This window comes from Protopterus annectens, chromosome 10.part0, assembly GCF_019279795.1.
Source record: "Protopterus annectens isolate FY-2018-M chromosome 10.part0, PAN1.0, whole genome shotgun sequence".
Classification (NCBI taxonomy): Eukaryota; Metazoa; Chordata; order Ceratodontiformes; family Protopteridae; genus Protopterus; species Protopterus annectens.
In genome coordinates, this window is record NC_056744.1 from 544,305,331 (window position 1) to 544,331,638 (window position 26,308).

The 26,308-nt window shown below is 40.3% G+C and overlaps 1 protein-coding gene across 1 annotated transcript in view; it reads right to left on the reverse strand.

The window, feature by feature from the left end:
- Positions 1-333: 333 nt before the first annotated feature.
- The window catches only part of LOC122813215 (4-trimethylaminobutyraldehyde dehydrogenase-like), a 306,910-nt gene continuing 280,935 nt past the window's right edge, over positions 334-26,308 (reverse strand). The window contains exons 11-12 of the mRNA XM_044085401.1: positions 5,069-5,181; positions 334-859 (exon numbers count right to left, since the gene is read on the reverse strand). Coding sequence (XP_043941336.1) covers positions 765-859; positions 5,069-5,181 — 208 coding nt within the window. The 3' untranslated portion in view covers positions 334-764. The remainder of the gene's footprint in view (positions 860-5,068; positions 5,182-26,308) is intronic.

The following is a 26,308-nucleotide window of genomic DNA, read 5'->3' on the forward strand; positions in this document are numbered from 1 at the left end:
CAGTTGTAACATATTGCACCAGAAAAAGAGATGATCAACAATGAAAGAGTAGGGGAACAGCATATGTGGTTTCTTTATCACAGTGAATTTCATAACCAACAATGTTAAAAAAGGACTATAATGAATCCCATCACTGCACTGTTTCTCTTTTACAGTGAAAGCAAAAATAGTACTAAGGACCTGCACAATCAACTGATAAAAAATGGTAGATAAAAAGTCTGACAACAAATTTTACTTAAACTGCTGTCCCTAATACTTACCACATAGTGTTATACTTCAAGTGTACAGGATACTACACTACTGATATAAGAAAAATACATGGTACTGCCTTCATAAACCATAAACACTTTTATTAGGTTTCACCAAGATACAATTGTTTTGACTGAAAAACTTCACTTGATTAGAAATGCAAGTTAGTGTAAACTGAAATGAAACTGCTGTTAAAATGACCGGGTTAAATAGGCAGTTATTCAGTAATAACAACATCAATTCATTGATGAACAGAAACTTAAAAACTATGTCAGCAAAACAAAAACAGCATCAGAAATGTACACATATCCAAGAAAGCAGAACTTGTCTTTTATGTGTCAGTTTTGATTTTAAGGCCACCTTATCCCAGCTTAGCTGGCTTACAAAACATGATCCTAAAACAGTGAAACAAAACAAAAGAAAAGTGCCTAAATAACCAGAAAGACAATATCACAATATGATCATAAGTGCCTGGACACCACTAACATGCTTGAGAAATGATTGTGCAATGGCAGTTAAAAGGGGCTTAGCACATCTCCCATTTCCACACAGACAGTTTTTAACTGAGTGAAATGCTCGATTGCAACCTGTGAATTTTCTCTTCCAATACCTGAAAACAGAAAAAAAGCAGCATGACTTACATACGTATCAGACTAACAGCAGAAATCAAAATGAACAGAAACAGACTACTGTTTGTGGTACATTAGATCAGTCTACTACTACAATATTAAGATATCTCTCATATATTTCTCAGTGTCATGACTGCTCAAAATAACTGTGGACTTGAGATCCAGATTACAAATGGTCCCACTTGTGAGTGCTATCTGTAATGACTGCTATTGGCATCAAATGTAACAATGTACAAATATAAATCAGAATTTCAACACAGTATCAATGGAAAAAATGTAAATATTTGTCCTAGTAATATGGAAGCACTGCAAATGCCACAGTGCACAGTTGGTACCTGACAAAACATTTTACAAATGTTTCAGTACCGCAGAATCTTGACAGACACAACTCTTTAGATCACATGATATCGTTTCCATTTTTACTGAAACAGTCCAACTCAACATCTTGAAGCTTCCCCATAGTTTTAATTGGGTCTATATTACATGACTGAACGTTTAGTTAGTCGAATAATTACACGTCGATCACTAAATGTCGAAGACCCAAAACCGCTAACGGCAGTTTCCATACAGGGAAACAGGTTGTTTGGCCATTATGTGGATTTTGCCCTTTCTACAATGTGGAGCAATCACAGAGTTGGTATATTTAGTTGGGGGGTGGGGGGGCACAGCTCCCCACATCAGGGGGTGAGGTGGGTGAAGCCCCCCGACTTGATTTGTGTTTGTTTATTTATTTATTTTTTAAGGTGGGACAATGGCATTGTTTCCCTGTGTGAAAACTGCCATTTGCGGTTTTGGGTCTTCGACATTTAGCGACTGACATTTAGTTATTTGATTAACTAAACGTTCGATCACGTAATATAGACCTGTTTTAATTAACTACTACACTTCACTGATTATTTTACTCTTCATCTTATTTTTGATCTTTTCATTATTTACAAGGTTATGAGAATGATGACTATGGCATCTCTGACAAATGTGGCAATTTCAGATTTTTAAAATAAAATAATGTGTCCCCACATTAGGAAGAGTTACCTTTAATAGTAATGTAACTGCGCTTCCCCCCCATCAAGAGGTGAGACATCGACTATTTAGTCACACAACTGATTGTATTTTTTTTTCAAAATGGTTAGTGAAAAGTGCAAGCCCAGCTGTTTTAAGAGACTGTAGTGCGTTTAAACGCTTAACAACTCAGTTAACTCCACAGAATAGATTTTACACAAGAAGATCAGAAATTACTATTAAGTTGACTTGCTAGACTATACTACCTACTAAATCCTTGATAATAAACTACTACCTGCTTTCCAAACAGTGAGCATTCACAAGTCATTTGAGCTAAGACCAGTGACACCATTCCACAGACGCAGCTCCATGTGAGTATGGGGTAAACAAACAGGTCAGAGTTTTGATGCAGGGATGGTATGTGGGACACAACAATCAGATTATGAAATCTGTGCTGGAAATCCATGGCAAATCTTCGAAAGATTATCTTTCCGCTGATAGAGATAAAGAAATTGCATGTATTGATCAAGGCTGGTGAGAGCTCATTACTGTCTCAGACGTTTACACCAGGCCTGCATCTCACTATAGCAGCAGTCCTTAAATGGTGAGGTTAGTCTCTCTGGAGATGCTCAGGCTTAAACTTGGGAAGGTCCAGGCAAGTCTGAAAATGTCACATGCTTGTAAATTAAGTATCCAATATTCATTTTGTATGAGATCAGGCTAACTGTATTGATGAATGGGGTACATGACTTATTATCAACAGTGTAATAATAATCTATTATATCAAATACTAAGTATTTCAAATGTGTGCTTATTTTTTGGGGACAGTGTCAGTCTGTTTCTTTACTCTGCCACATATGCTTTTTATTTTCTTTCATGTATTTTTTTGTATAGGAAAGCTTGACATACTTTTCCAATATCTAAGACAGGCTATTCTGTGATTTGAGGGAGGCTCACTATGAAAAAAATCTGAGAATATATGTTGTCAGAGTTTGCTTTTGATACCTGTAAAACAGCCAAAACAGTAAAGTGCAGTGCTTAGAACAAAACTTTGTAACTGTCATAAGACCTTCAGCCACAGGCAGGTTCAGTGATGGCAGTTTGCTGCCACATTTTCTGATGCTGAAGACAAACTGCATCAGATGCTTGAGGGAGAACTACATGGCATCATTTATAGTGGCACAGGTATGAGGGAAAGCTGCAGAGACATTAGTAATCACCTCCTGCTACAGCCCCTGCTGACTAGATATGTCTGATGGTTTCCTGTTTCTAGACAGTAGTAATCACCTCCTGCTACAGCTCCTGCTGACTAGATATGTCTGATGGTTCCCATTTTCTAGACATTGGTAATCACCTCCTGCTACAGCTCCTACTGACTAGATATGTCTGATGGTTCTCAGTTTCTAGGGCAGTGACTGCTGCTGTAGCACCTTAGGTGGGGACGTGTCTCAAAAAGCTGAGATGTCAAGTCATCAGCACCACATATGCAGGTATTATCTTTACATCTGAAATCAAACCAGAGTAAAAAGGTCATACAGATAAACAATTCAGCAAAAACTGCAAGAAATGCCCAGTCTAGCTAGAGTCTTTACTGTGTATTAAACCTCCTGTAGTGGAGGCTAATGGGATATATACAAATGATCCCTTAAGAACATAAAGTGTGTCAGCTGCACAGCTTCTGAATGCCCATGACTTTTTACTTTTTAGATCTTTATGGGTATATTCAAGCATATACAGTCAAAGCTCACTACCTGTGCACACGCATGTTTCAGCCTCTTTAGTGATCTTACCAGTACAGCATAAGTGGATTATTTAGACTATACTTTAGAAACACAGACCTTAAAATTAAGCCTGATGCCCACAAACATTAAGGTGTCTTCAAAATATCCCTACTGATATACAAATTAAAAGGGTAAAAAGTTCATACAGACAAACCATTCAGTAAAGTCTGCAAAAAAAAAAAAAAATAAAAAAAAAAAAAAACCCAGACAAGCAACAGTCTTCACTTCGTAATACCTTAAACCTCCTGCAGTGGAGATGTATGGGATATATGGGTGACAAGACATCTTTGGTTATATCTTTCCTTTCCTTTTATTTCTACTTATAGAGTAGTATCTACTAACAATTATGTTCTGATAAAGCTGCCTAGGATTGGCGAGGACACTCTACAACACAAAAATCAAATGAGAAAATCAAAAATGATCTCTTTGAAAATTAGAAAAAATCTAATACTCGTCTGACACAGACCATAAGAACATAAGAGCGCATTAACAGAAAAGTCAAAATTAAATCATTAGAAACTATCAAAGACACAGCCACTGCTGTGCTTACCAAGCAGTTATTATGAATGGGATGCAGTGCAGGGAACACTGGAACAGCTGCCTTTGAACAGTAAATGCACATGCTGGTTATTAACAACAGCAGCACAACTGGTGAATCCACATGTGTGTCCCACTTATAATCTGCTGCAAGGCCTGATGAAAATTCCACTATTTGTACAATCTTTTTGGAAGAAAAGCATGGTTCACTAGCGCATTTAGCAAACTACAGCAATTTAACTCATTCATTAAACTCATTCCACAATCAGCTTAGTGATACTGTGCGATTAATGATGCCACCAACTTTGAAACTTAGATCCTGTCTTCAGACACAAATGTAAGGATGGCTATGCTACCTCTGCAGGTATTTCGTTTTCAGTCATACTCTATATGTTTGACACATCATCTTTCATTCTTTGATTTTGTTTATTTATGGTTCAATTGAGTGACTAGAAATAACAGAAAAATAATATAAAAATAATAAAAAAACAGACAGCTGTAATTTAAAAGAGGGGAAATCACAACAGCCAATTCTCACTATACCTCCCTAACAGTTAGTAGATTGACAATTTTAACCATTTATAGTTCCTCTGCATATTTAATTTTAAACTATTTTCTCAAGTTACATTTCCAACGTGGAAATATATTAACTATTTCTTTGTACGTTAACATTATGCATACATTTAAGAGCCTCCATCTTACTTTGTAAGTGATATTATTACAGAATTGTCCTGTGCTGCATAACCTTTCTTTGCTGAAAGTTTAATTACTGGATGAAGGAAACCTATACCGTTATTGTTCTTTGCAGTAACATTACAAACAAGGACCAATCCATGATGACACAGCTCGTCTTTTCTTGTATTATTTACTTACCAGACATTTTGTAGCCTCCAAATGGAAGCCCGGTTGAGTTCTTATTATAGTTATTAATGAAGCAAGTTCCTGCTTGAAGTGCTGCTGCTACTCTGTGAGCACGGAAAATGTCCCTGTTTAAAAAGAAAACGGAATTACTATAAGGAATTTGGCACATTTTGTTTGCAGTATAAAAATCTATTCCAGTAACCTTCCAGTAAATTTTTTATTTCTTCATTAGAAGATGACAGTTTATTAATCTTTGCAAACTCTGTACATCAGATGGCATCTGAACTGTAGCTAGTCATAATGAGTAAGGAGCTGCAAAATACCACTGAAACTATTATGGTTTACTTTTAACAATTCACACTGCTTTAGTAAAACTACATAACTTGAAATGCTGCCTTTCTCTCTCAATTCCTTTTCAAGTATTTGAAAGCATCAGTCACTATTAAATGTTCACAGGTTCATAAGTAAGTACTAGGCTAGCTGCCCTTGTGGGCCATTTTAACTCTAGCCAGTCCCCTTTTTATGCTTGAAATAACTGATTCCATTTGGATATGGGTCAGCCTTTACCATCCCATAGTCAGTAATTATGTACTACCCCTAATGAGAATAACTGGGATCATAACATACACAATTGGGGGAAGTCCCATGCATGGGATAAACCATTGAGAAACTGCCTCTGTCCATTAGTAGTACTGGGGACAGTCCTGGGGTATAAATGTTCCGTTTCCCATACAGAGATCTACGTTGTCCTTGAAATTGGACAAGGATGTGTTGTTGTGGATGGGGAGTCTGTTCCACAGCAGCCGTATCCTCTGGGAGATGTAACTGTCCCTCCAAACTGTTCTGCTAATGTTGCAGAAGAAGTTTAGATCCCTAAATATGACCTAGCATATTGTGTCTATCCACGTTAACCACTTATCTTAGTGATTGCAATGGTAGCAACAGGCTGAGAAAAGCACAGCACAGCAGAGCAGACCAGACCAAACTTCCATAAATCCAGCAAACACACAGCCTCCCCTCATTCCGACCACATGCCTTCACAGATCAGTAAGAAGGAGAGTCCACAATCATACCTAGCAACTAGCTTTCATAACATCTATGCTTACAGTATTACTAAGTCTTATAAAGATATCCACAACTGCATAATCTTCTCAGATAGCCATCTATATACCATCAACAGAGAAGATGAGAGCAATGCCCTGGCAAGGCATGTATTAAGTCATGATTTATCCCATAAATTTAAGTTTTTAGCAATAGAATTGATCAATAAAAGTATGAGACTAGGTAATATTAGGAACCACAAAGAGAAATGTGAAATAAAGTGGGTCATCAGATTGCAGTCATATAGAGAGTGGGGCTAAATGACAGAGTCAGTTTAAAACCATTTCTTGATAGACCTTAAACACTGACTCGTTTTATTTATACATGAGACATTAGTTTTGTGTGAAACCAAAATATACATTTATGGTAGTAGATGGGATGACGTGTTTATTGAATGTACTTTTATTTCATGTTTCTTAATTGTTGCTATTTTTATGTTCATTTTTGTTTATGCTAGCCACAGACACATACATCTACTTGTGAATGAAGTATGTACTGTGGCCATTTATATCAGAAAGGGATGATTCTTTAGCCTGATATAACCAGTGTGTTATACTAGGGAAGCCATGTATATGGGGACAGCTTGTGATCATTCTAGATATTACACATTGTTAAGAGTATTTGATATGTGAAACAGTAAGTGTTTTTTATATACCCCTTTTTATGAAATACTAAAAATGAGATTTGTTTCTGAAATAGATACATATATATAAATATTTTAAATAGATGGATTTTATGCAGTCCTGAAGGACAATATTCATGGTTTAGTAACACTTGTTTTTATATAGAATAGTTTTGTGATTTAAATTTTGTGAAGATAACATTGATTGGCTAACAGATGGATGATGCAGGTATTTAAACCGAATAACTTTGTGTTTTAAATATGTCTAATGAAGTGTCCAGGAAGGACACAAAAGCACTTACTTAAAAGAAGTTTTTACTCCCAAGTGGCCGTGGTGTGCTCTCTCTGTATTGTTTACGCTGGTGTTTTGGACTTTTTAGTCTTTGATTCAGAGGCGCTTATTTCTCCAACAACTGTGTGCTTTTACCCATAAAAATATTTATGCAGACATTTCCAGCCAAATATTCAAAACCATCTCAACTTGTCACACACCCTGAGGCCGTAAATATCTCCTGCCACTTCTTTTTACTTACACAGTCTTCCAGACTACATTCAGTCTATGTATGCTAAAGCTTCCATTATCCCCACAATTCTCTATTAGTCTTTAGTAAGCTGTACTTAGCAATGATCTTACAACTGTATCCTTGGATCTGGCTTCTATAATCTGTCTCATATGCTTTTTATACTCCTCAATCAACCCCAAAAGTTATGAGTGATGAAGTTCCCTTAAATTAAATTGTCCATCTGATGTTGTAAATCTTTGTTCATTAATTACTAATAGGACCTCAGTTTCGTCCTCGGAACCGATACGGATGTTTCCAAGCTCACGCCAGCCAAAAACTCTCAGCTAAGACCTACCCATAATGCCCCTCTCCTAGTTACTCCAGATATTGTTTGCTGCGTTCCTAGTCAGTCGTGCTAGCCATCTCTCTCAAAGCTAAGTAGAAAATTGTTATTTTTAAGACAGTTTTTCTTCAAAATTGTTTACTTTTTTGGGCAAGTTAGCCTTTACTCACTGTCGCCTATAACCTAATCCTATTCCCTACCCTTTACATTGGTAATTTAATTTCTACCACTATTGGTACTGCCCTCTCTCCTGCCTTTGACAGGCCCTTCCTTACCACTTGTGTTTTTTTTTAAATACCATCATTGGTATTCTCTCCCTTTTTTCCCTCCCTTACTTTGTTTTTCTATAGGATAGCCTTGTTGCCTTACTATGTCAGACAAAGCTAAGTTGGGGTTTAAACAGTGTGACAAGTGTGGGCATAAGATGCCTAACTCAGATACACATGCTCGTTGTGTCTATTGTTTGGGAGTGGATGATATTAGAGCTGAATGCGATATTTGTGCTAGTTTTAGTAATCCTACACTTAGCAGAACGTAAAAATAAACTTATTTTAAAAGATTTACTCAAGACACCTTTTTCGGAGACTCTATCTGGGTCGGAGGTTTCACCCCCTCCAAAGACCGAAAAACATAAGAAAAAACTGAGTCACTTGGTTCCTGCATCTCCGTCAGTTACAGAACCGAGTCGGCTCTGTGCTTCGCCAGCACCCCTCAGCACATACCTCTTCGGCACCAGGCTCTGTGTCCTCTCCCTTGGTGCCATCCATGATATTCACCCCTATTTCGGTTCCAACCTCTGCACCACTGACTTCGGTGCCGTCCTTGGATCCGACATTGGCTCTGATGATTGTACCTGCTTCGGCACCATCCCCGACCACGTTCCAACCTTATCGCGGGCAATCTGAGCAGGAACATCCTGATGCCTCACGAGTGGTCCCTCAACCCTGTAACAACGGATCGGATCTTCCAACTCTGGGTCAAGCCTTGCTTCCCCCCCAAACTACAAATGCAGAAGCTATTTTGCCCATTGCCCCCTACTGGCCCCATCAAGTCTGGTTGCCGTTTCTATGGCCTCATCTGATTCACAGCCTGTGGATCCTGGATCATTCCCAAGGCCTGTTATCTCATCCTCAGGGACTGATTCATCCGAACCTGCACAGTCTCAAGCTCACAGCTTGGTTCCTCCACTTCCAGTGATTGCCAGGCTACCTGACATCCCATCTCCTGTTTGTGAAATTCTTCTGGCTTCACACAAACCTTCCACCAGGAAAGTTTATTCTAGTAAATGGACTAGGTTCACTATTTGGGCCAAAGATCAGAACTTAGACCCTTTCTCTATGCCTATTCAAAAGATCCTACAATACCTGACTACTCTTTTACATGCAGTAGCCTCAGCATCGACAATCACTGTACATATGGCAGCGATCACCAATTTTCATAATGGACTTGATAATTCTTCGACTGTGTCACATACACAATGCAAGACATTTTTTAAAGGAGTATTACATGTTAAACCTCTGGTCAAGCCTCCCTTAAAACCCTGGGACTTGACTTTGTACTTCATCTCTCACAGGTCATCCTTTTGAGCCCTTTGATTCATGTGATTTAAAATTTTTGTCATGAAAAACCTTATTTCTAGTAGCACTTACCTCAGTGACAAGAGTATCTGAGCTGCAGGCCTGGAGTGTCAAGTGACCTTACTTAATCTTCCACACGGATAGGGTGCCCTTCGTACTGACCCTTCTTTCTTGCCCAAGGTCATTTCTGGTTTTTCCATTAACCAATCTATTGACCTGCTGGTTTTCTTCCCTCATCATTCTAATAGAGGGGAGTACCTTTTTGCACACCCTTTATGTGCATCGGCAGCTTCGTTGTTATTTGGACAGGACTAAATCTTTCAGGAAAACAGATCAATTGTTTGTGGCCTTTGCATGACCCAGATTGGGTAAACCAGTTTCCAAAGTGACTTTATCCTCCTGGCTTAGAAACGTCATTACCTTTATCTACCAACAGAATAAGCTATCCTTACTTTCCAGAATAAAAGCTCATTCTACCAGATTTATGGTTACTTCTGTAGCATTTCATTCCAGAGCCTCTATGGATGATATCTGCCCAGCAGCCACTTGGGCAAGACCTCATACCTTTATATCTCATTACAAATTGGATTTGGCCTCCAGAGGACAGGCATCAACTCCTGGTTAGGGTATTTGCTCAGACAGAGCCTCCTATTTTTTCTATTACTACACCTATTATCTAAGGGCGGGCAAACTCAATCAGAAGTAACTAGGAGAGGGGCATTATGGATAGGCCTTAGCTGAGAGTTTTTGGCTGGCTGGAGCTTAGAAACGGCCGTATCGGTTCTGAGGACGGAACTGAGATCCTAATGGTAATGAACAAAGATCTACATCTATGGTAAGACATAACTTCTTTTTTTCCTTGTCCCAAAGTTGGTACATGTCCACATTGACAAGGGGATGAAGAGGGGGATTAAATGCACTTTTTCTTTAGTGTATCACCATACACCCCACCTCTTTCTTTAGTACCTGACCCATTATCAGCAAATAAAATTCCCAAATTCAGTTTTGTATTATAGATTTTGATATCTATTCAACTCGCCGCTATGTCCGGAATGCTTGAAGGCACGAACTTAAAACCTTTTAGGAATAACGTAAAAAAAATTCCTGCATCATTTTCTGTCAGTATAGTTGCATATCTTATACCCTTGGTAACAGCTTAATATATTGTTGTTGCCCTCTAGTGTATTTGGTGTTTCCCCCTCCCTCGGGGTCCATCCTCCCTCTGTACTTGTGTTGCATGACTGAGTGCTGCATAATTCTATGGATGATATCTGTGCAGCAGCCACTTGGGCAAGACTTCATACCTTTATCTCTCATTACAAATGTGATTTGGCCTCCAAGGGACGAGCATCTTTTGGTTCTATGGTGCTCAGGAATATCCTTCCTTAGGGCCACCCAGGACTCAAGTAGCTGGGGACTAACATCAGATAAAGAAGTTATGTCTTACCATAACGTTCCATCTGTGTTGTAGATCTTTGTTCATTCATTACTTCCCGCCCTCCTTCCCCCTGCCTGGACTCCTGGTGGACTTTAGGAACTCCTGGTTAGGGTATTTGCTCAGACAGAGCCTTTTACTATTTTTTTCTATTACTATGTCTATTATCTAGGGGCGGGCAAACTCGATCTGGAGTAACTAGGAGAGGGGCATTATGGGTAGGTCTTAGCTGAGAGTTTTTTGTCTAGCATTTGCTTGGAAACGGCCATATCAGGTCCTATTAGTAATGAATGAACAAAGATCTACAACACAGATGGAACGTTATGGTAAGATAGAACTTCCTTTTTTTTTGTTCATCCCCTCCCTTCAGCTGATCCCCTTAACTATTTGCTCTCAGAATCATAACTCAGTCTTAGTTCCATACCACAACTGACTAGCCATCCTACTGTACCATTTATTGGAATTCCCTACTTTTAGTCCAATTGGGAGAACCTCTTTTTTCCAGCCCCTGAAGTAACGCAAGGAAACTATCCCAATGCCTTTTTGCCAATGATTATGCACTGGCTCCTCTGTTTCCTTTGACCCCAGAAACTTAAATTAATTCACCACTAATCCATACTTGCCTGAGACCCTTCCATATACTCCCACTTATTCCTATATGATTGGACCTGTAACAAGAATATTAACAGCATTTATGTAGCTCCAAAGTAAAGTTTCAAATTAGGCAGTCCCAAACCTCCCTGGTCATGTTGATGCATCAACTTCCCCCAACTTACTTTAGGTCCCTCTTTATCCCAAATAAAAAATATTAACTCTCTCTATATTGCATCCCATATTCCCTCTGCTGGTGAGTAAAAATACAACTGGCCAACATACATTACCAAGGGGACCAGGAACATTTTTATAACCGGTACTTTCTCATCAATATTAAGAGACAATAATAGGAAATCTTTTTATTTTATTGATTATCGTTCATTTGGTGTCATCCCATGTGTCCTTAGCTCCTAGATGGAGTCCCTTTATATCCATACTCCCAAATATTTGAAGCCCTCATGTCCCCAGAGGTAAGAAAAAGACAGCACAACTCGTGTGTCGGGGCATAATTTATTGCTAACACTTTGGTTTTATTCTCATTTACCTTATACCCTGAAAAGCATCTGTACCCCTTGAGTATATTAAATAGTATCGGAATACTTTCTTCCCGCCTAGGTAAATACAGTATTACATCACCTGCAAAAATGGAACTCTTGGGGGTCCCCATACCAGCCGTATCCCTCAACAGGGATTTCCTTATTGCAGCTGCCAAATGCTCTATACACATTACAAAAAGTAAAGGGGACATTGGACTACTTTGCCTCGTAACACTCCTTAAACAGAACATTTCCAATGTACTCCTTCCTATCTTTAACCTTGCACATGCCCCTGGTATATCACTTCCACAAGATTAATAAGTTCCTTTGGGAAGCAAAATGTTTCCAAAACTAGAAACGCACAGAACTAGTGTACCCTATTTAATACTTTTTCCACATCCAAACTAATTATCATTAAAGAGGTTTCCATTACTTCAGCATCCCTTTGTATAAGGAGGGTTTTGTTAATATTGTCAAATGTCTGCTTTCCACCACAAAACCACACTGATCTCCATCTATCAACTTGAGAAGAAGATCTGCAATGCTTTTGGCTAACAAGGCCATAAGCACCTTGTAATCATTATTAAGGCTTGAGATCAGCCTGCATGAAGCCGGGTCCTTAGATTCCTTATCTTCTTTTGGCAGAACTGCCACAACTGCTGATCTCCAAGACTCAGGGATAGGCCCAAAGTTTCTTCCAGATTACCAGAAGCCCCTCACCTGTCAGCTTCCATGCCTCTACTGGTATACCATCTGTACACACTGATTTACCCCTAGCTTGTCCTTTTAATATCTTTCTAATCGCCTTCTGTGTGACAAGCCTATTCAAGTTGTCCACAGCCTCCTCAGCTAGTACTTGCAAATCAAAGTTCCCCGGTAATTCCACCATTCCTCAGTTTTGCACCCCGTAAGCACCTTATCATCTTATGACTCTTAATAAAACTTGTCAACAAAGCCCAATATGCCCTCATGGTCACTAACTGTTTCCCTGTTTCAAGGGTCTCACAATTTATAAATCAACCTCTTGGTTTGTAGCTGCCTTGCTCTCCAAGACAGACTCTTTGCACCTTAGTTGCTGTCAAAATACAACTGCTTAACAGTCAGCATCTTTCAAGAATGAAAATTATTAAAACACTCACATAACCCATTTTTAGCTTCCTTCAATATGTAGGTCTTAACAGACCTGCTTGGTTTTGAAGTCATTGTACCTTCTGTAAGCTTTCCCTATATTTCACAATGGATTTTTCCCAACATTCCCTCTCTTTTAGTAACATTTTATATTTAAATTGCACTTTAAGTCATCCCAGATATTCCCCTGTTCCTCCACATCATCTGTTGCTCAAGCAAGTAGTACCTTCAAACAGTTCTTGGTCGACTCAAGGAAAGTACCTTGTCTCACACAAGGAGAAACACAAGTATTTACCCATTATGGATTTTGCTGTGCTCCACTCCCAGAATGATCTGATAATGTAATCTGTTGGGTATTCATGGAAATAACTAACTGTATATGCTCTGCTGATATATATATCCTATCTGGACATGCCTAGGTGTCTGTCGCCAAAGAATAAAACGTATGTCGTCCCAAGAAATTGCTTCCCATCATGTTATCCACTATTTCAAATGCCTTAAAATACTTTTCCAAAAATAAGCCCTGAGATTGTACCCTAGCTCTCTTCTGCCCACTGGAGACATCTCTTTTATCACTCCCCACATTTCAATCCTCCCTGATAATCAGGATACACAGTTGAAATGCAAAGCTTTCTGCCTGCATGCTCTTGTAGTTATAGTAACTCAATTTGGGAGGACCATCCACTGAGACTAATATGATCTTTTTACCAGCCCCAGTGTCCTCTCACCACAACATACCTTACTTCTTGGTCCAGTAATTCATTGTCAACAAGCAAAGGTACCCTCTTGGCAATAAAAAATATCACCCTCAAGCTGGGAATGAAGCCTCACCTTAAACCCCTTCTGGCCAACTTTTGATGCTCTTTCTTTCAGAGATGCATTTCCTACAACATAAGTACATCAATCCTTAACTTAACAATATATGCTAGGAACCTACTTTGTTTCAGCTTATCAGTTAAACTATTAGCATTCCATGACATAATAATTAAGTGTTATACCTTAAGCTAACCTATCTGGGAGGACAAACCCTCCTTATGAAAAGTGCAGATGAATTTAACTGGCACCAGTATTTGAGGAAGCATACACTCAAATCAAACTCCTGGACATTTCAGTTTCAGCACTTAACAGATTCTGACAGAACATCAGGGATAACATTAACTAATCGAATGTTTAAAATAATTGTCAACTAGTTAACACTGCAACTTAACATGAACATTTTGAAAATAGTAACAAAATAACTATTTACAGAGCCTATCTGTGTGCAAATAACTTTAGTTAACTGAGTGAATGATCCCCTTTGGCCTAAAATGCTGCTTCAAATCCTGTTACAAAGCGATAGGTACACAAGCATACAGTTATATTTCTCTAAGTCTGCTTGTGCAGGACAACCACAAGATGATAATCACCACCCTTTCACATCTTAGAGAGCATCTCACTGGCTCCATATTTGTCCATTGCTCAGCTTTAATCCCATACTAGGCCACAGTGTTGTCTTTTACGTATTGGCTGCAGATTTCTCCCTGTAAGCCATTTTGCTGCCTTGCCCACTATTGCTCCTTTTACACTTATTACTGCTGCTTCCTCTTACATGCAACTCAAGAACTGTACAGTCCAATGTCAATTATCTAGAATTGAAAAAAAAAAAAAACAATCACCCCCATACGACACTCTTTCATGAGTGCATAACAATTCACACGTTAACAGTCTCCCCTTTCCTCATATTGCTTGGGTGAACAGAACCTGGGACCAGTCAGTACCTTGTTCTGCCAATGCCTCCTCCAAAGATGCTAGCCCATGAGGCAAATGCGCCCTCTGCAGCAGCTCCTTTGTTTTCTTCTTATTAATTAAAGTGATCCTCCATATACTTCTGAAAAAGGGGAAGGATTTTGTAACTGTCACAGCTTCCTGATTCAATGTGGCCGCCTGATTCGTATGATTATCTTCCTCCCTGGATACAGTCCCAGCAGATCCTGTGTCATTCTGCTCACTATACTCCTGCAGAGCTGTCAAGGCCTCATCCGTATCCAAAAAGGTTCTAGGTTCTTTCTCCAGTTGGAAATGCCACCCTTACTGAAGCTGGATACAGCAACTTTCAGTAGCAAATCCTGGCATTTTTCCATAGCTGGAATAAATCCCCCCCTCTTCTCTGCCTGGTGTGAATGGAGTAGTCATTGTCAATATATATCCTTGCAGACCCTATGGATAACACATTGCCCTTTTGCCAAACAAGCAAAAGTTTTTTTCTTTTCCTTAGGGAATAACTCTGCAACCTCACCACAGCTGGTCTTCATTGTTTTTCCCTTGCAGTCACTGGGGTACAAATAGAATGTGCTCGTTCAATGGAACTTCATCCATTGCCAAACTAGTCTATTCACATACTTACTTTTGGCTAAAACCTCTACAGTCCTGCCCCTCAGTTTTCTCTGGTGCCCCAGTGAAATGAAGACTTTCTCTCCTCTGTCTTCCAGCTGAATCAGCTTCATTGTGAGGTCCTCTTGCAGGGCTTTCCATGCTGCCATTCTCTCCTTCATCTCATGATCAAATTTTTGGAGAAGTGCAATATCATCCAAGTGTGTGTTTAATGCCTTCTCCATCCTATCCAACTTCTGATTGCTTGTTTTATTGTACTCCTCCAGGCTAGTGCTAATTTTCACTATCTCTGAGTACATGTGGTCAAGTTTCTGCTCTAACCTAGTCAGGAGATCCTCTTCAGATATATTTGCAACTGTTAGCGTAGCACTCTTCAGCCCCAGCTGCAAGTTCTACTTCCCACTGTTCTCATATTTCTCTTTTCTTTTTTTTATTAGTCAACATGGATAAGAGCTCTCTGAATTTCTTTTGATTCAGAGTGTGAACTCCTTCATGGGATGGGTATGCTCAATAATACTTATTTAAAACTGGCTCATGCATGGAGAGACAAGAAACCATGCTGCTCAACTGATGATCATACTGGAAGTCCAAGAGGCCGGTACAAATCTTGGATCCCATGTTAGAGGACTTGAAGGAGATAGCCAAGGAGGCTCCCGATCCTAAAGGGCAGGGGAGTTTGTATATTGGGACAACAAATTATTGTACAGAGTGAGCTACTTAAGGGAGAGGTTGAAGGTAGAAATACTACAGAGGCTGGTAGTCCCACGGGTCTACTGACAAGCACTTCTGTCCATAGCCCATAATATTCCTTTTTCAGGTCATCTGGGCATAAAGCACACAAAAAGGAGGCTTATGCATAATTTCTAATGAGCTGGTACAAGAAAAGATGTTTTGAGGTACTGCACAACTTATGAGCTGTGCCAGAAGGATGGCAAAGCATGAGACAAAAACAAAGCTTCTCAAATTATGAAAGTATTTTATGGGTCTATATTATAACATCGAATGTTATAATATAGAACCCGTAATGTCGAACGCTGAAAACAGCGAAGGTGCAGGACATCGAATTCTTTCCCAGGGAAAAAATTCGGTGGGCTGTTGCTGTGGCTTTGCTGCTTTCAGCGTTCGATATGTTGGAGCGTTACGGGTCGGGTTCAGGTAAGTGTGCAATTGTGTGTAGGTTAGGGTTAGGGAGCGGGTCAGGTAAGTGTGCAGTTGTGTGGACGTTAGTGTTAGTGCGTGGGTTCAGGTAAGTGTGCGATTGTGTGTAGGTTAGGGTTAGGGGCGGGTTAGGTGAGTTAGGGTTAGGGCGCGGATGAGGTGAGTGTGCGATAGTGACGGACCTTAGGGTTAGGGTTGGGTTAAGGTAAGTGGATAGCTAGTACTGTATGTAAAGTTTAGTTTAGGTGTAGGATTTTAAGTGTGTGTGTGTGTGTGTGGATGGCTGTTTTTTTGTGTGTGTTTGTGCTGTGTGTATGTTTCTTGGAATAGCAAATTTTTTCCCTGGAAAAAAATTCGCTATTCTGACTGTTCGATGTTTTCACACTTCAGTGTTTAGGGTTCGATATAATAACATTCGATGTTAGAGAACTTCGATGTTATGATATAGACACGTATTTTATATGGTAGCCACATTCACTGTGGGGCCTCTCAGTAACCCAGACACTACAGGTAAGAGGCAAAATGTGGTGACAGTATTAGTAGTAGTACTGGTGGTATTAGTAGTAATAGTGTTAGTAGTAGTAGTAATAATAGTAGTAACAGTAGTGGTAGCAGTTGTAGTAGTGTTAGTAGTAGTAGTAATTGTAGTAACAGTAGTGGTAGCAGCAGTAGTAGTGTTAGTAGTAGTAGTAATAATAGTAATAGTGGTAGCAGTAGTAGTAGTAATAAAAGTAGTAACAATAGTGGTATTAGTGATAAAAGTAGTAGTAATAGTAGTAACAGTGGTAGCAGTAGTAGCGGTAGCATTAGTAGTAGTAGTAGCGGTAGCAGTAGTAGTGGTAGCAGTGGCGGCTGGTGACTTCAAATCAAAGGGGGGGCTGCAGGAGACAGCTGAATGGGTGGGGTCAATGGGAAGGGGTGCGGCCAACTAGAAAGGGGAGGAGCTATGCTCAAAACCACAAAACCTAACTAAATACACTGCCCTGGGTGCCAAACCGTCATTATGAGAGTCCAATCAAGACAAAATGAAGTGTAGAAGAATAAAAATATTTCAATGCATTGGCTGCATGACAGCTTACTTAATATGTAGATGGAAACAAAAAGGTTGTGAGGCATGAAAAAATAAATTACTTTTTAAATACATTAATGGAATGCCAGTCAAAATCAAGTATAAGAAAAACAAGCATCACTCAACTCAAACCACTTCTTGCACTGCAGTTCTAATTATAATTTATATTCAGCTTTATTAAAGTACCAAGTAACATGCTGAAAGTAGAAATCTCTGATGCCCCCACTTGTAAAAATGTTTCTTATCCAAAAAAAGACCTGCTGCCTGACAACTATCTACTTGTTTCATGGGGAAAACATGATCAAAGTAAAAATTGAAAAGCAAACAAGAAATAAGCTTAAGATACATTGCTTAAAAGGATTACTGTACAGGTTATGGACCACATGATTGGCATTCTGTTTAGTTTACGGGTAAAGCCTGCAGAGATGACTGGAAGTCTCCAACTGTAATGAGCTTCTTAAAATAATGCAATCCTGTCCTTTATTACAAATACTGTCATATGCATTTCAATACCCAAGGCTTATACATTATCTAGTTAAGTATTCTCTACATGGCAACAACAGAAAGGCTTTCAATGTTGGCAATTCTTTAACAGTATGCTTATTAAAGCTTACTTGCACCTTACGATCTCAGCCAAGCTTACCTGATGGTCATTAAAGTATTGCTACTTAAACACAGAGCAACAGGCACTTTGAGTAATAAGCATAAATCAACAGTACAAAAAATATGACAGAAACCAGACCATTCTGCAAAAATCAAGGACAGATGAAAAGCCACTCTAGTACTTGTGTCTACCTTGGATGAGGGGGATACTCTGCACATTTACACTGCATAACTACTCCTTGCCTTGCTTCGACACATCCAGAGTCACTACATGGGGGAGTGGGGTGCAACAAGTATGTCACAATTTGAAATGTCTCTGGCTGACTGTGATGGCCCTGACACATTTGTCACACCTCTCAACCCCAGAGCAAGAAATCTGGACAAAGCCATACAAAGAAGTGGGACAAAGGCCCAAAAATAAGGACAGTTTTTAAAATATTGCTCTTATAAAATTAGAAAGATAATAGAATAGGTCTTGCATTAGTATGAATTTTCTGAATGGTATGAAATCTGAAACTCAAATGTCTGTCATTATTTTCTAACTTCAGTCTTTAATGATTTGTCACTAATTTGCCAAAAAAACACAATTTTATGAAAAATGGACCAAAAATGTGATGTAAAAATATAAAATAGCCACACAATACAGCTGGGAACCTGTCAAAGAAGGGACACTTTAATATTAGTACTGCTAAATTGAGCAGCTGACAAAATAAAAGAATCTACATGCATTTCTGAAATAAAAGTAATCTATAACTCTGATTATTACAGTTATTTCTTAATTGTAAACACTCCATGTTTTCTTCCAAAATTGCTATTTTGCGGAGGGATTATTAGGGGGAAGAGCAACATTTTGAGCCAAAATCAGGGAAAGTTGAGAGGTTTGGCTATGCCTAATTCTATAAAGCAATTTATTTGCATGTACCTCTCAACCTGTTAATGCAATAAATCTGGACAAGGCCAAATATATTGGGGGAACATATAAACAGTACTAAAAATTGCTCTTGTATAAACTGAGACAGTTGATAGAACAGGTCTTACTTTAGCATGCATTTTTCTGAAGGTTATGAAGCCTGAAACTCAGTGTGTCATTATTTAGTGACTTAATTCCTAAATGATTTGCCAGAAAGCCACAAATTTTATGAGGAACAAACCAAAAATAAGAAGCAAAAATCTATTCATTCTTTGAAAATCTGGACAGTTGGGAGGTATAGTTCAGCTGGGGCTGTCTTTAAGTTTGCCGCCCTTCCCCCTCACAAAATCATGGTCGAGTGGAGCCTTCCCCTGCAGCCATTCCAATGATCCATTACTTGGCTATTTCACTCCATTTACCATAAACACTAATGTGCATACTGATTTACTTCTATGATGATTTGGACTTCATTTGAAAGTTTTATTTTGCATTTTACAGCACAAACACTAAGACATCTGCTAAACAAACTTAGCATTAAAACTTCTCTGCCCTTGAAACTCACACTCATTGAAACAGCACTGAAACCCACATTCAAAGAAAATACATTTTACCAGTGGCAGATAAAGATTAATTCTGGGCTGTTTTCAAATCATAGGCCCCTTGCATATGAAACATACATGTGCTCTTTGATACACCTTCCTATTGTTTTGAACATTTTTCCAGTAAACAATGAAACAAAACGCATGCACCCATAATGGCAAAACTGCCAAGTTCAGAACATTTCCATCATAAAAGTCTACTCAAACTTCTACAGTCCACCATTATCAGTAAATATGCACAATTCTACAGTCCACCATTATCAGTAAATAAGCACAATTCTACAGTCCACCACTATCAGTAAATATGTACACTCTCTGAAGAAGTAAAAAAGTCATCTAAATAAATCCACATTAAATAAATCTGTAACTAATGAAGAGGTTGCTGCTAGCAAACACCTTTATATTTCATGGTTTCATCAAAAAATAAAGTGTCTGATGCCCCTGAGGAATAAATTGCCTATATTACATTAAAAATGATAAGCTAGTAATATTGCAATTGGAAATGGGTGGCAAACTGATAACAGGCTCATTCAGTGAATTCAGTTCTTGCCATAGCTGTCAACCTTAGCACAAAAAACCTGGACAAAGCCAATAATGCGGTAATACAGTCCCAAAAATAAGGACAAATTTCAAATATTCATCTTATAAACTTAGAAAATTGCTAGAATAAAAGGTTGTGTTACTATGTATTTTCTGAAGAATATGAAGTCTGAAATTCAAATGCCTTTCAATTTTACTTCTGACGGAACAAAAACAATTTTCAGCAGAGGCCCAGGGAGAAATACTGCAGACACATGTCTTTGTAAAATGGCAGGACACCAGAGCAAATCCACATAAACACAGGGATGAGATGCAGACTCCACACAGAAGGCACCCCAGCCAAGAATCAAGCCAGAAAACCTATAGCTGTGAGGCAACAATGCTACCACTGCACCATCAAATATGTAAGGAATTAAACATTCAGAAACCTGAAGTCTGAAATTCAAATGCCTGTCAATTTTATTTAACATTTGTTAATCAGGACAATCAGACTTGGAACAAAAAAAAAACTATTTTCAGCAGAGGCCCAGGAAGAAATAATGCAGACATGTCTTTGTAACATGGGAGGACACAAAAGCAAACCCACACAAACACAGGGAGAAGATGCAGACCCCACACAGAAGGCACCCCAGCCAAGAATCAAACCTGAGAACCTGCAGCTGTGAGGCAACAATGCTACCACTGCACCATAAAATATCAAGCATTGCAACATTTAGAAACCACAGATATTATGAGGAACAGATCAGACAAATTCAAATATGAGGCAAAAATCTGCATTTTATTTTACAAATGGTGGTGGGTAGGGAATTCAGGTACTTAACACCTGCATACAAGGTACAGGGTTCAAGCCTGAGTATCTCTACTCACCACCATTTGTTCTCTCTAGCCACCAGTATATAGTAACTGGGGCATTTCACACACACACACACACACCCTTTGTTCTGCAATATTAAAGTCAGCAAGTGAACACCTACCCGGTAATCCAAGCACCTACCTGAAGGCTTTGTCCACAAAGCCCGTGCACTGACAGCCCCGCGAGAGCAGCTCAGTCCTCCTCCTCATTGGTTCTGACTGCGGCTGAAGCAGTCCGGAGCTCCTCTGTTCTGTGCGTTCGTCACCACACAGATTCCTGGTATCTCACAGCAATGATTGCTGGGTACCTCTTTCTCCATATCCGGACTGCTGATAAAGGCAGTCTGAGTTGTCCGTGCATGCGCAGAGGATCGAGACTCTCGAATTGTTTTTTTGTTTTACAGATTTTTTTTTTGTTTTTTTCTAGGTGGGAGGGCTGCAGTCCGGCAGTCCGATACGACGAGCTGCCCCTGAGTGATAGTAGTAGTAGTAACAGTAGTGGTTAACAGTAGTAGTGGCAGTGGTAGTAATAACAGTAGAAGTGGTAGTAGTAGTTAAGTAGAAGACTGTACTACCAGGTAGACTGAGGTCATGACTTTATCCTCTACTGAGGCAGAGAAGGTGGCAAATAAAGAAGTTATGTAATCACCATAACGTTCCATGTTTGTTGTCCATCTCTCCATTCACTCTTACTTGGATGGGTTTGGAGCCGATCCTCGGCTCCTACTCGGCCAAATACACAGCTGGAAGTCTTAAACTTGGCTTGTGGCAAGGTAGGTATCCCATGATGCAGTGGTGCAACTCTCCTGATCTTGTTTGCTGCTAACATTACTAATGAGTAATATATAGGTATGACCCCATGTCAAGGAGAAACAAAGAGAATCAAAGGCGCTCATGTAAAAGGGGAAAATCACCACCAGGTCCTCTAGGAGTCCTTGGACGGGGGAAGGAGGGAGAGTTCGTAAGAATGAATGGCAAGATGGACAACAAACATGGATCATTATGGTGAGTACATAACTTCCTTATGTTATGTTGTCCTATCTCGCCTTCACACTTACTTGGATGGGACAGCGTCCCTAGCACCTTTTTCCCGGGTGGCTCACAGGAGTACACCTTTGAGCACAGTGGAACCAAGGGAAGCCCTATTCCTGGAGGGCAAATCCACCTTGTAATGAGTGATAAACGTATGAGGATTGACCCACGTAGCTGCAGCACAAATACTGTCTATAGACATCCTGGCCTGAAAAGTAGAGGATGTAGCTAATGCTCTTGTTGAGTGACCTCTAATTCTGAATGGTAACTTTCTATTATTGGAGGTGTATATGAAAGTGATACAACTTGAAAGCCAATTTGAAAGGGTTACATTAGATACTAGCATACCCTTTTTTGCCTCAGAGAAGGAGAAGAATAATTGATCAGATTTCTTGAAATCTTTAGTTCTATGCAAACAGAATCTGAGCTGCCTATGCACGTCCATTTGGTGGAGTTTATACTCTGCCTTGTTGCTGTGATTGGGGAAAAACACCGGGAGCTCAATGGATTGATTGATATTGGATTGAGAGCAAACCTTAGGTATAAAGGATGGATTAATTAGTAGCGATACCCTATCCTTATGAAAGATCAGATATGGAGGTTTGATTGATAGTGCTTGTAACTCTGAGACTCTTCTGGCAGATGTTACAGCTACTAGAAAGATGGTCTTCCAGGAAAGAAATATGAGGTCACAAGATGAAGAAGGCTCGAACGATGGCAATGTTAGTTGAGACAGTACAAAATTTAAATCCCAAGGAGAAAGTGGTTCATTAAAAGGAGGTCTCAATAAGGAAGTTCCTTTTAAAAATGCATTACACAACCTGTGTGGCATTAAGATAGCAGAATGGTCACCGATGTGGAAATTTGAAATTGCAGCCAACTGAACTCTAATAATTGCTTCAGCCGAGCCTTGCTGAAGAGTTCTGCAAGAAATTCTAAAATGGACTGAATAGGTGCAGAAAAAGGGTCAGTGTTTCTATTTTGGGCCCAGTGAGAAAATCTTTTCCATTTGCTAGCATACAGTTTTCTAGTAGAAACATTATGAGAGGACATCAGTATGTGTTTGACTGCTGGAGTGAAGTTTTGAAGCCTGATTAAATTGGGAAGTGGATCAGCCATGAGGGTGTGGAGAGAAGGATGAAGTGTTCCTGACATATGTGTCACAAGGTCTGGAACTGGGTCCAGAACCCACAGCTTCTACTGTAGATGAGGCCAGAGGAAGGGGAACCAAATCTGCCAATATGGGGCAATGAGAATCAGCCTGCTTCCCAAGGATTTTGCTTTCTGGATGACTTTGGGTATGAGAGGAAATGGGGAAAGGCATAAAGAAGTCCCGAGGGCCAATCATGTGCAAGTGTGTCTCTCGGTGTCTCCCCGGAGGGGGAATTAGGGCAAAGTAGCTGCTGCACTTGGCATTCATAGGAGTGGCACAAAGATCACAGCAAGGCTGGCCCCATTTCAGGAAAATCTCTTCCATTATGTTCTGCTTCAGAGACCACTTGTGAGGCATTAATATTGCCCTGCTGAGCTTGTCCGCTATCACTTTGGATTTCCCCGGTATGTGCGTTGCTACTAGAAAGCATTGGGAAGAAATTGCCCATTGCCAAACTCTAAGAGCCTCTTGACAAAGTGGGCATGATCTGGTTCCTCCTCATTTGTTTATGTACCAAACCACCAACATATTGTCTGACTGTATTGCAATCTTCCCCTAGCCGAAGAGAGTCGTGGAGTGCTTGCAATGCCAGAAGCACTGCTCTCATCTCTAGAACATTGATATGCAAGTGGGCCTCATGGTTTTGCCATATACCTTGGACTTTCCTTCTCAGATTATTCCCCTCCCACCCTATCTGGGAAGCATTTGTGGTCACTGTAGCAATGGATTGTTGTGGAATAAAGGGTCTCCCGACAGTCACATGGTTGGACTGAGTCCACCACCATAGATCCTTTTTGCATGACTCCGTTATTCTGATCGGGTGGGACAAAGGAAGTTCTTGAAGTGACCAGTGGGTGAATAAGAGCCAGTGAAAAATTCTCATATGCATCTTGGCAAGAGGAACTAGAGTTATGGCTGAAGCCATTGTCCCTAGAAGTTTCAGAACTACCTTTGCCTTTACCTTGTCCTTTGGAAGAAGGTGAAGTATTTGCTGTCTGAGGGCTGAAATTCTGTCGGCTGGAAGACATGCCATCATAGAAACAGTGTCTAGGTTTGCGCCTATGAAGGTAATATGTTGACAGGGCTACAAGGCAGATTTTTGTAAAATGACTGCTATGTCTAACTGAGCACAGATTTCCAATGTCACATCCCTGGCCTGTTGGAGTAGATGCTTGGTGGTGGCAGTTAGGAACCAGTTGCCCAGATATGGAAACACCTGGAATCCAAGACGTCTCAAGTGAGCCATTACTACTGCCATGCATTTAGTGAACACTCTGGGGGCTGTAGTGAGACCAAAGGGCAGAGCTCAAAACTGATAAAGACTGGCTCCCAGCTGGAAGCGCAAGGGACTCCTTGATGCTCTGTCCATTTTTATGTGGTACACATCTTGGAGGTCTATTGGGCACATCCGATCGTCTTTTCCTAAGAAGGGAAGTATTGACTGCAGTGTCACCATTCGGAACTTTGACTTTTTGACAGATTCATTCAACTTAATGAGATACAATTATGGGTCTCCAGTCCCCTGTTCTTTTTGGCACCAAAAAGAATCTTGAGTAAGTTCCAAATCCTGTTTGGTCTGCGGGGACTTTTTTGGATGACTCTTTTGTCCAGCAACTTTTGGATCTCTACAGTTGCTTGTTCCCTTAGATTGGGTGGAACAGCTGGGATTGTTCTGATCTGTGGGACAGGATGGCAAAAGGGAATGGAATATCCTCTGGATATTATGCTTTGTACCCATTTGTCTTTTGTGATACTTTGCCAGGTTTCTGGGTACAAATACAAACGTCCCCCGACTGCTTCCAGAGTAGAGCAGGCAGGCCTCCCTTCAGGAGCGCTGATAGGGACATCTGCGAAAAGAATCATGGTCACCCTGGTTTTGCAGATCCCCCCCTGCCTCTAGGATGACGTCTACCATTGTGGCCTCCCCCTCTGCCCCTTGGGAAGGATTCACCTCGTGGGTCTTGGAAAGTTCCCTGGGATATTTTGAACCACATTTTTCCACTCTTATGACCTTTAGGGTAAGGCCGTGAGGGTACTGAAAAACATACTCCAACGGCAGAGAGAGTTTTCCCTTCCTGCTTGCATCTAGTGAGTGTGTCTTTAACCTTGGATCCAAAAAGTGAGAAACCATCAAAAGGGGCGTTAGTAAAGGTAGACTTAAAAGGGTCCACAAAATTACACAAGCGCATCCAGGAGTGTCTCCTCAAGGAAACTCCTGAACCCGCTGCCCTGCTCGCTCCATCCGCTGCATAAGATATCAGTCTCATGGAGGAGTTGATGACAGAATTTAAGGTAGACAGCTGGGAGGAGACTTTCTCAGTCACCCCCACAGCTAATCAGCCTTGTAGAGTATCTCCTAGCTCTTTCAGGAGATCTCTTTGTAGCCTTGTAAAGTGCCATGAGGTAGTTCAGTGGTTGGAGTGTAAAAGCCGCTGACGAAAAGACACGCTTCCTGTATCTGTCCATTGTTCGAGAATCTTTGTTCGGAGAATAAACAGATGAGGATGTCTCAGAAAGGTCCTTCTTGGTAACTGCTGCCACCACCACAGTATCTACAGGTACACCTTTTGTAAGAAAATCTTTTCCAGTGGGAGATGACAAAAACTTGTTTGGCCTCCGAGGGACTGGTTCCATAGTGTCAGGTGACTCTCACACCTTTCGAATGACCAAGTCCATTAGCTCTTCAAAAGGCAGAGACACCCAGGAGGCTAAAGGTTGAGATCTAAAGGCCTTCAGGTACACTGACTCCTCATTAGAAGGGTTGATGGTTTTCCAGCCGCTTCTCTGTTTTAGGATCTCCAGGATATCTGGAAACGAGATATCTTCAGAGGACAACTGTGGGGACCCTTCTGACTCCTCGAGGTCAGTGTCTGAGGTGATGGCGTCTATATGCTTCCTTTTGCATTGTCCTCTTTTGAGGGGGCTCCTCAGTAGGGTATTCTGGAGAGGCCTCGGAAGATAGGGGTTCGCCCAATGGGGGTTCCTGAGGCTCTCAATCTCTGCTGTCTTGTGGATGGGGTGGTGCCGAGACAGTAGCTGGTGCTTTGGGGGGATGAATGTCAGTTTCCCTGTGTAGAGCTGTAGAGGGGGACAGCACACTCATCAGCTCGAAAGCAGAACCCACCGG